Source organism: Rhinoraja longicauda, chromosome 2 (assembly GCF_053455715.1).
Source record: "Rhinoraja longicauda isolate Sanriku21f chromosome 2, sRhiLon1.1, whole genome shotgun sequence".
Taxonomy (NCBI): domain Eukaryota; kingdom Metazoa; phylum Chordata; class Chondrichthyes; order Rajiformes; family Arhynchobatidae; genus Rhinoraja; species Rhinoraja longicauda.
The window spans coordinates 62,251,919-62,263,635 of NC_135954.1; the positions used below are offsets into that span (position 1 = coordinate 62,251,919).

An 11,717-nucleotide genomic window follows, 5' to 3' on the forward strand; every position below is an offset into this window, starting at 1 on the left:
TGTATTGGTTGCACTAACTCCGGTTTTACACCATTATAGTATTATTGATTATTAATTATTGAATTATTGATTAAAGTACATTTATACATTAAAGTACATTTGTTGGGATAATGACATGTAAAGCTGCAGCAAATAATGATTTCATTTTTCCATTGCCAGTGCATATGACAATAACATTTACTTGACTCTTGCCTATCCTGTAGATGTAGGTAATGCCATGACACTCTTCAAAGATAACAGGGATTTTATGCAGATTAGATGTGCAATATTTATCCCTCAATCAGCAGTACTACAAATCAGAACATGTTTTAATCATTTAATCAGGCAGCATCTGCGGAAAGTGAGTTCTGGCGAAGGGTTTTTAGTTTTAAAAAAGGTTGGAAGAGAGCAGTCTAAGTGATGCACTGGATGACTTCAATGTATGTTTTGGAACTGTGCTTCGAATTCAGATCTGAAGTTGACACGACTATCGTTCAGACCAGCGATAGTTGGCGGTGGTGGTTGCGCTCTCTGTGCAGCGAGTGGGCGCTAGGACCCAGCACTTCGGCGAGTCTCCCTGAAGGTGACCGGTACAACATGGCGGCGGCGGCGGTGGGCCGGCGTCTTTGGCTGTCCCGCAGCGAGCTGTCGGCCGCCCTGCGAGCGGGCGTCAGGCGGGTCAGCGGCGGCCCGAGCGCCAGACTGCAGGCGAAGGAGAGGGTGACCCACACCGGACAGGTCGGTGGAGGGAGGGAGGGAGGGAGGGGCATGAGGCTGCCTGTGGTAACTTCTGGGGACGGGGGAGGTGGTTGTCTGGGGTGGGAGAGATGATGGTGTGAAGGGAGTATGGTGTAGGCTGGTCTGGTCTGGGGGTGGGAGAGGTGTTGGTGTGAAGGGAGTGTGGTGTAGGGTGGTCTGGGGGTGGGAGAGGTGTTGGTGTGAAGGGAGTGTGGTGTAGGGTGGTCTGGTCTAGTGGGGGGAGAGATGATGGTGTGAAGGGAGTATGGTGTAGGGTGGTCTGGGGGTGGGAGAGGTGTTGGTGTGAAGGGAGTGTGGTGTAGGGTGGTCTGGTCTGGTCTAGTGGGGGGAGAGATGATGGTGTGAAGGGAGTATGGTGTAGGCTGGTCTGGGGTGGGAGAGATATTGGTGCGAAGGGAGTATGGTGTAGGGTGGTCTGGGGGTGGGAGAGGTGTTGGTGTGAAGGGAGTGTGGTGTAGGCTGGTCTGGGGTGGGAGAGATGTTGGTGCGAAGGGAGTATGGTGTAGGGTGGTCTGGTCTGGGGGTGGGAGAGATGTTGGTGTGAAGGGAGTGTGGTGTATGGTGGTCTGGTCTGGGGTAGGAGAGATGTTGGTGTGAAGTGAAGGGAGTGTGGTGTAGGGTGGTCTGGTCTGGTCTGGGGGGGTGGGAGAAATGATGGTGTGAAGTGAAGGGTGTGGTGTAGGGTGCTCTGGTCTGGGGGTGACAATAGACAATAGGTGCAGGAGGAGGCCATTCGGCCCTTCGAGCCATTCAATGTGATCATGGCTGATCATTCTCAATCAGTACCCCGTTCCTGCCTTCTCCCCATACCCCCTGACTCTGCTATCCTTAAGAGCTCTATCCAGCTCCCTCTTGAATGCATTCAGAGAATTGGCCTCCACTGCCTTCTGAGGTAGAGAATTCACAACTCTCTGACTGAAAAAGTTTTTCCTCATCTCAGTTCTAAATGGCCTACCCCTTATTCTTAAACTGTGGCCCCTTGTTCTGGACTCCCCCAACATTGGGAACATGTTTCCTACCTCTAACGTGTCCAACCCCTTAATAATCTTATACATTTCGATTCACCCTTCTCTCATCCTTCTAAAAGGGTGGGAGAGATGTTGGTGTGAAGGGAGTGTGGTCTGGTCTGGGGTGGGAGAGATGTTGGTGTGAAGTGAAGGGAGTGTGATCTGGTCTGGTCTGGGGTGGAAGAGATGTTGGTGTGAAGGGAGTGCGAGGTGGAGGGCTTGGGATGACCAGGAGTAGGAAGAAGGGAGGAACTGGGGAGGATCTGGCGAGAGGACAAGCTACTGGAAAATGAATGTCCAAGAGAGAATGGTGAAGAATGAGGAGGTCTGGGAAATGTGTTTGTGGGGCAACGGGAAAAGCGCTTGAAAACACAGCATATGTTGGAATGTAGCAACTACTGAACCATTACATCCCATGGATTTTTGGATTTGGATTTTTTCTACACCTTTCCAGTGCATTTACATCCTTTCGGTTCTGTGGCATATAGTATTACGGCCCTTGGCTAACTAATGTTTTACTCCACTCTGTCTAACAGATATGATTTCAACACTTCAGGCACATCTCTTGCACCTCTTCTGGGCTCTGCCATCATTTCGGATGGGGATAATCAGGACAGCAACTTCCTATTAGCTGTTGTATACCCTTAATGGCCAGATATGACAGACCTATTGGTTTTATCTAACCTGTCTGGAGTGGCAAAAAAAACCACTATAACGTTGGTTGATAGGTTATTTGGACCCTGTAAGTTGTCCTTAGTTTGTATAGGTCATTGGTCGAATCTGCAGGCAATCGAGGGAAATGTAGGGAAAATAAAATGGCAGTAGTGTAGGAATAGTGCAAATGGGTGCTTGATGGTCGGTATGGACATGCTAAGCCAAGGTGCCTGTTTTCGTGACCCAATAACCTCTATTAAAAAGTATGCTTGAGCACCATTTTGTTGCCATAGAACCTGAACTGCCACAACCCTTCACTGCAAGATTCTTGGTGTAAAAATGGGGCTTCTTTCCATGTACCTTTTATAACCTTTTAATAACCCTTCATACCCTTTTAATGTTATAATGGATCAATACCTCTCCAACAGACAAATGGGGAAGGATGAAAATGTGATGCCTGGTATTGGATCATCATTCTGTACCCGACACAGGCTCAGTCTGGCAGCTACATCAATCAGGACTTGAGCTGTTTAGCAAGTTGTGGTATTATTGAGCCTTTCTTTGGTGATGGATGTTGAAGTTTTATCTCCCAGAATATATCCCTTGTTCGTCCATGAAGGAATCCTGATACATCAGTTGAGAAAAGCCACCAAAATGTTCCCTTGCCCTTGTTTCGCTTGAGGTTATGAGACCTGATGATGCCCAATTATTACACCAGATTGTTTAGCCCTGTAACTGGCAGTATTTACCTTAATTCTAAAACACCACCTTTGTATCATCTACTCTGTTGGTGGGACACGATATACTTGGAAGGAATCTGAGACATTGAATAAAGATTTTTTAGATTTTGGTTTAGAGATACAGCGCAGAAACAGTACCTTCGGCCCACCGGGTCCGCGCCGCCCAGCGATCCCCGCACACTAACACTATCCTATACCCACTAGGGACAAGTTAGTTTTTTTTACATTTGCCCAGCCAATTAACCTACATACCTGTACGTCTTTGGAGTATCTAGGGCATGATTGTTGGCTGTTGCTTGACAGGTCTGTAACAGCTTGGTATGAGTCACAAGTTATAGGAGCAGAACTAGGTCATTTGGCCCATCGAGTCTACTCCGCCATTCAATCATGGCTGATCTCTGCCACCTAATCCCATTTTCCTGCCTTCTCTCCATAACCTTTGACACCAGTTCTAATCAAGACCTTGTCTATCTCTCAAAATCTACTTTCAAAGCATTATTATACATAATACCAATACAAACAGACTTTGTGATGAATTGCAGTTCTCGTGCTAAGAAATTAAAGTGATCAAATGCCCTTGTTTGGATTGTAAAGTTTTTATGATAATGTTGCAGAAGATTGATATTGATGGAATTGACATTAAGTATTCATAGCAAAGTTTTTGTTATTTTGCTTCAGGTTTATGAAGAGGATGATTACAGAAGAGTCAGGTTTCTAGCTCGACAAAAAGAAGTAAGTACTTTTATATTGTGACTGTATTGAGATGCCATCGGAAAAAGACGGCTCTTTTTTTCAATTCATGCACCAAAATATGATTTTAAAACAGCACTAATTTTATAGGAGTGAAACAACTTTAATATGAGAACTTTTAGTTCTGAAGCACACTTCGAAAAGTATAAGAAAATTAGTTTAAAATTCTTGGTGCTGCCTTTGATTCTATTTGTGAGCTCCCATTGCAATTTCAATATTTTTTAAACGTCACTGTTTTTGTATAAAGAGAGAGCATGGAACCACTTCCCAGTGGTCACGATACTACAGGGAATCACTTATTACATACCCTCATTCTTTACAGAATATCAATTCACTTGTAAACGCCACTGGGACCCTAATGTAGATGATTGCATGAATGGCGTGGCTTGGGGTGGTCCACATAAAAACATCAACTTCTGCCCCTTTCTTTATTTTGTTCCTTTTCTCAGTTCCTGCCATAAATGTTCTTAATAGTTGTCTCTATTGTAACCCCTACTACCACCTCTCAAACAATAGGTGTGAGGAGCTCATGCACTGGTTTTATCAAGATGGAGATAATTTGATCAGCAGCCACTGATCTTTTTCTCCCGTCCCCTAGGCCGAATGTTTATGCCTCCCATCATGCCCTCTCTGAGCTCAACCCTAATTTTATCAATGTATTGACTTGCCCAACTTCTCTTCCTTTAGCTGCTATTTTTAACAGTTCTCTCTCATTGTTGCATCTTGTATCATCAAACCTCAAAATGAAAACTTGATTCTTGCTGCCTTGCAAACATACAAATTCTACCTTCAAAGTGTCAACAATTCTCCCCTCACCAATCTCTCATTGTACATGTTGTCATCACTGAAATCCCTACTCTTCTTTAACAGTTTCCAATTATCTTCAACTCTCTCCTCATTTCCCTCATCACCTGGCCTATATCAATCGAGTAGGAGATTTTGAGAAAACTGGCTGTTGCTTGACAGGTCTGTAACAGCTTGGTATGAGTCACAAGTTATAGGAGCAGAACTAGGCCATTTGGCCCATCGAGTCTACTCCGCCATTCAATCATGGCTGGTCTCTGCCACCTAATCCCATTTTCCTGCCTTCTCTCCATAACCTTTGACACCAGTTCTAATCAAGACCTTGTCTATCTCTCAAAATCTACTTTCAAAGCATTATTATACATAATACCAATACAAACAGACTTTGTGATGAATTGCAGTTCTCGTGCATATCTTTGTCCCGCCCCCTCCCCTGACATCAGTCTGAAGAAGGGTCTCGACCCGAAAGGTCACCCATTCCTTCTCTCCCGAGATACTGCCTGACCCGCTGAGTTACTCCAGCATTTTGTGTCTACCTTGTTTGATACCATCTCCTTATTAATTTTCACTATATCTATGATCAATTAATCTTATCAATTATCATTTCACCCCATCTATGAACACCTTATGCTAATTTATTGGATATGGGGAGCATTGTGGCATTTGTTGAGAGATGAGTTAATGCTTTAGTTCTTTACCTGAGCCACCATAACCTCAATACGTTCAATAATGCAATGACACGTCACTGCGCTGAAGTGAACTTTAATATGGAAGAGATTGTGAACGTTTAACTCGTCTTATCCATAGCAAGTTGCCCTTGTATCTTGAGGGGCTGCATGAAAACTTTACTCAATTTTACCAGCATGGTGACATTTCTTCAAGGAAAGGATATCTGCAGTTTCACTTGATATACCAATGTGGGAATTGTGTGATGGTGTTAAAGTGTGATGTTACAGTCAGATGTATTAAATTGTGCAGAGAACGTGGGTGCAAAAGATTAGATTTGGTGGGGAGAGATGGGACACATAACATAGTCAGTCAATAGTGTAAACATAGTAACTGCTGGAAATAACTAGCAGCTGAAGGAGAGAAGATGAGTTAGTGTTTCATGTTGATGAAGTTTCATCAGGTCCAGGTCTGATGTAAGGTAATTGATCTGAAATATTAAGCAGATGCCGGTACAAATCAAAGGTAACATAAAATGCTGGAGTAACTCAGCGGGTCAGGCAGCATCTCTGGAGAGAAGGAATGGGTGACATTTCGGGTTGAGACCCTTCTTCAGACTGAACCAATTGCTGTAACCACTTACATAATGCATGTTGCAGCAATAGCAATTGATCATAAATGTTCTTGTTGCTGAGAAATGACTTTTGCAAATGACAAGTGAAAAATATTAGTGATTACTTTATACATATGAAATCTGGAAACAGGATTTTTTCAGACTGAAGAAGGGTCTTGACCTGAAACGTCACCCATTCCTTCTCTCCAGAGATGCTGCCTGACCCGCTGAGTTACTCCAGCATTTTGTGATACCTTTGAAATATTAACCATGCTTTTCTCTCTCGCTTGAATGGTTCCAGCATATTCTGCCTATATTTGGCAAGTTTGATTTTAATTATTGTTTATGGGGTGTGTGCTTTAAAAAAAACTTTTTGTATTTGTTCGCTCTTTCATATTTTTATAATTCCATGGTTTTCTCGCTTTTTATTTCTGTGCCTGATTGGACGTGGAATGAAATTTAGTAAATTACCTTTCCTGATTCAACCTCGGATAGAATGGCTCATTTAGCTTTTTTTTCATTTGGTTAGGGACACACATCATTGCTTGTCCAGTTCAGTTTTGGCATTTTTGAGAGGCTGAGGTAAGTTCTTGCCAAATGGTAAAAGCTGTAACTTTCTCAGAACAAATCAAAGTGCATTTTAGGCAAAACATCGCAAGTGTATTCAGCTGGATAGATTTTTTGCATTTGTTACAATCAAAGTTAAATCCAAAATCCTGTGCTTTAAAATCTTATTTTTGTAGGTAAATGAAAAATTTGCCATTGATCTAATTGCCGAGGAACCAATATCTGAGGTAACAGATAGAGTGGTTTCATGTGATGGTGGTGGTGGAGCCCTTGGGCATCCTAAGGTGTACATAAACTTGGTAAGTGTTTAATTTGCTGTAACCACTTACATAATGCATGTTGCAGCAATAGCAATTGATCATAAATGTTCTTGTTGCTGAGAAATGACTTTTGCAAATGACAAGTGAAAAATATTAGTGATTACTTTATACATATGAAATCTGGAAACAGGATTTTTTTCGGTAACATTATATTTACATTAACACAATTTTTTTAATATAAGCAGACTTTTACAAATTTTCATATTTCCTATTGAAATTTCATATGTGCTAATTTTTATTCTTTTTCTTTATTAAAAAATCCATTCAGTATTAATCAACTGAAGCACAAATGGCTGATCGCCATGAAGGATGTTTGCTTATTTTTAGACCTATTGTTTTTCCTTGGGGAATGTCCTCAAAATTATAACAGAGCAAGTGATTCAGTTCTTGGGATATTTTCCACTTGCTGAATGCAGAAGTAGCGCCGGAGACTCGGGCTCAATCCTAACTACGGGTGCTGTCAGTACGGAGTTTGTACGTTCTCCCCGTGACAGCATGGGTTATCTCCGAGATCTTGGGTTTCCTCCCACGCTCCAAAGATGTACAGGTTTGTAGGTTAATTGGCTTGGTATAAGTGTAAATTGTCCCTAATGTGTACAAGATAGTGTTAATGTGCAGGGATCGCTGGTTAGTGTGGACTCGTGGGCCAAAGGGTCTGTTTCTCCAAACTAAAGTACTTTGGTATTGATGTTGAAGATGTCACTTTCATGTGCTGTTAAACTCGGGAAGCAAATGAAAAAATATATAAAATAAAATGCTTGTATAATGCTGCATTTTTAGTCAGTGATTTGAATTATGCACTTGGTGTTAGAATTAATTTTGGTGTCCTATTTTAATATTTTGACTGAAAGTGAGCTTATAGTGTCACTAAAATTCAATTCCTGAATTAAAGATTAGTAGCAATCTGAGACGATTCGCCCCTGACGAATGTGGAATTCTAGTTATAATCAATTTCAAGACTGAGATCACTAGATTTTTATTAATTTGCAACACTAAGTAACCAGGTGCAGTTATTAATTTGGAAGTGTACTGATATGCTTTCTGTTATTGCAAAGAGGTTGTAGTACAAAAGTAACAAAGTCTTAGAGATGCTGAGAAAGTCTTACTATGAATATACAGGTGTTTGGTAAGATATTTGCGATATGATGTATTTTTGATCTCTGAAGCCAAAGAATATATGTGAAGCCAATGTACCCGAGATTTAGAGGATTTATTCCTGTGAGGAAAGATTGAGTATGACTGATAGATAATCATGAATTTTGAAAGGGATTTACAGAGATGCTTTTGTCTCAAGTTGGAAAGTCTTTTTGAATTAAAATTTTGGAGCATAATATATGAAGTTAGCTATTTAGGACAGAGATGAGAAAGAATAGACGCTACGTATTATGAGTTTATTCTAGGATAAGAGAGTATAACAATATAGTTGTAAAGTGGACAGGGTATATGGACAGCTGTTTTAGTAAATGGCAGATCAGGTTTGAATGTACATGTGGCCTACATTGCTGTTCTATGTTTCTATGACGAGATTAAGGAAGATGGTGAATGAGTAAATCACGCATGTAATCTAATTGAATCAAGGTGCACATTTCCAAGACTGGCCATGTGAAATAATAGAACAGATTGTAAATAGCATCATTTTATCAAGTTTTTCCTTGGTACAAACAATAAATGCAGTTCAGATCACCAGGAGATCATACTTTTACACTATTGGGTTATGCTGTTGTTTTATTAGATATTGGATAACTTGACATGATTCTTAAGCATAACGATCTGTGCCCTTGCAAGGCTAATGTATGCTGCTTTATATTTAATGAATTAAAGCTTCATCTTTCTTTTTTTAGGATAAAGAGACAAAAGTTGGAACGTGCGGTTATTGTGGACTTCGTTTTAAACAGAAGCATCATCATTGAGAAGACATCATTTAGAATAGACTTACTTTCTTTCTCTTCTCTATGCCGGCAAAGAAAGCTATGAAAATGACTTAATTGTTCTGTGCATTTGTTTGTTGCCCTATTTTAAATGAAAATAGAATAAAAACATCTCTTCTGAAACCAATGTGACTAATAAGCAAAGAAAGTAAGGATTTAATTTGAACCAGCTTTCACTGTACAAGCACTTCCACAGATTAATGTTTGATAAATTAGTCTACACTGTTTTCGATATATCTCTAATTTCAAATTATTCTGCTCAAAGTTTTACATATTAGCTATGATGTGCGATCAGGTATGTTTTGAAATCGATATGTATTTGACAGTGATAATGTATATTTTGATTAATTGCCTATAATCAGAATTTGCAGTTGTGAGGCAACTTGTGAGGCAACTTGCACAGAGTTGTGAATCTGGAATTCACTGCCTCAGAAGGCAGTGGAGGCCAATTCTCTGAATGCATTCAAGAGAGAGCTGGATAGAGCTCTTAAGGATAGCGGAGTCAGGGGGTATGGGGAGAAGGCAGGAATGGGGTACTGATTGAGAATGATCAGCCAGTTTCACATTGAATGGCGGTGCTGGCTCGAAGGGCCGAATGGCCTCCTCCTGCACCTATTGTCTATTGTATTCCAGGTAGTAAGGCTTTTCCCTTGCACTTCAGCTTGAAAATGTTTCATATTGGTGAGTTAAAATGCATGCTATTAATGAAGTGACAAGAGAATGATAGGGCCAAGTCTGTCTCCATAAATGAAATATTGCTAAAGAAACAGCAAACCGGTCATAAATTAGAATTGACATGGAAGAGGAAATAAAGAGGGATGCAATGGTACTAATAAGAAAAGGAGGGAAAATCCTACATTAATAATTGCAGCTACTTTTAAAGTTATCCTTTGGGATTAAATTTCAGGCTACTATGAAAGTATGATTAAGTTTTATTACCATATAATTTTGTTGCCTGTACAATATTTTCACTTGAGTAAAATAATGGATGTCACACGAGCACTGCAGGTATTGGTACAAGCTTGCAGCTCCAGAGATTCAGATTTGTTCCTGACCTTTTGGTTCTGCCCATTCTGCCCAAAGGTGTTTGCACATTCTTAGTGAACATGAAATATAATAGACTGTAAGGGCAGAAAACTGGGTGAAGAGTATTGATGGGATGACTCGGTCAGTATACATGTTTTTTTTTACTGACAATGCAGGAAAGATTGCTTTACTGTTGGGTGATGAACCCAGTCTTAACATGGCCAAGATGGTGCTGGAGTGAGGTGATTCTTTACATGCTAGCCCTAGTGGATCTACATACTTCTATTACAGTCGTTCTACTCTTTTATATGACCGTACTCGTGCATGGTATGATGTGCCTAGTTAGTATGCAAAACAGTTTTTCACTGGATCTTGGTACATGTGACAAAAATAAACCAATACCTGAAGAAAACCTGCAGATTACATGTGCACTGGATCTTGCATGTTTCTGCCTGGTTATAAAGTATATGTGTTGCTGTCTATAATACTGCATAATAATTCTCTCCCATCCTCAATAATGTGGGCTGTGTGAAAATCAAGAAAAAAGTTACTATTGAACTACTGAACTAGACTTTTTTTGAGATACTGACACAAAATTAATTTTATAAGACTTAGTTTTCATCAAAGAACCTCAATTTGCCCAAATTCCACTGATGAATATTTTGTTTAGGTTAGAGATACAGCGTGGAAATAGGCCTTTTGGCCTACTGAGTCCACGCCGACCAGCGCTACCTGTACACTAGCACTATCCTGCATACTGGGGCCAATTTACAATTTTTACCAAAGCCAATTGATCTACACATCTTTGGAATGTAGGAGGAAACCAGAGCTCCTGAAGAAAACCCACACGGTCACAGGGAGAACGTAGAAACTTTGTGCAGACAGCACTCGTAATCAGGATCGAATCGGGGTCTCTGGTGCCATAAGGCAGCAACCCTACCGCTGCACCACCGTGCCATATTGATCACAGTGAATTTTTAAAAAAATCATTGATACAACATTAATTGATGGTAATCTTCAGTTTTACAATGCCCTTTATGCTGTTTATGTGTAACTGTCATGCTAAAGTTGATCTCAGCTACCTGAATGTTTAAAATCTAGCTTCAGTTGAGATGTGTAAACCTGGCAGCATCAGTCCTTTTTTTTCTGGCACTAGAACTTGCTGTTCTCATTCGTGTCATGTTTGGAACAAACTGAATTCAACATTAAGAAATTTTTGGATGTTTTCCACCTTGAATTTCAATCAATTATGAATCTTTCATTCTTACAAAAAAGGTTTTCGTAATTCATTCTCACCCGTGAACCATTCACACTTTTGAAGGGGGAGTGGGAGGTTGTGGAGGGTGGCAGGGGGGAGAAGGGGAGAGGGGAGTAATGTAACTAGGATGTTCCATTGTATTGTAAGTAATGAGATTATGTTCAGATCAAATCAGAGTTGAAAAATAAGAATTTATTCAATGATTTATAAATGATAGTTTAATCAAGTTGACAGTTCTCAAAATCAACCACAGCACAGTTGATAGTGCTTCTATTATCAGGGCATTAATAAACAGTTTCCTGGGCTTATGGCTTCCATTCCCAAGTCAAGGGGATACTTCAGCAGTGCAGAAATGGGATCATGGAAGGGATAACTTGCACCATTAATTATCAGACTCCATTTCAGCTTTACACAGGCCATGTATGTTTTATATGCTCTGTTTTTACATGGAGATCACTTAAATTTTAGAATAATATGCTGGATTTTACAAGCTATTGGCAGCTGTTCTGATCAGAACTATCAGCGTTCAGCCTTTGAAACTATACGACAACCCAGACATCTGTGATCAAGCACATAAGTCTAGGGCTTACTGATGTTGAAAGCACGATTGATCGATTTGATCTGTGTCTAGACTCCCGTGAAAATC

The 11,717-nt window shown here is 40.5% G+C and overlaps 1 protein-coding gene across 1 annotated transcript; it reads left to right on the top strand.

The window, feature by feature from the left end:
- The first annotated feature begins 525 nt into the window (after positions 1 to 525).
- ndufs6 (NADH:ubiquinone oxidoreductase subunit S6) lies at positions 526 to 11,037 on the top strand. The gene is made up of 4 exons (XM_078420140.1): positions 526 to 717; positions 3,818 to 3,871; positions 6,716 to 6,838; positions 8,701 to 11,037. The coding sequence occupies exons 1-4, from the start codon at positions 577 to 579 to the stop codon at positions 8,767 to 8,769; spliced, it is 387 nt and encodes a 128-aa protein (XP_078276266.1). The 5' UTR covers positions 526 to 576; the 3' UTR covers positions 8,770 to 11,037.
- Positions 11,038 to 11,717: the final 680 nt, after the last annotated feature.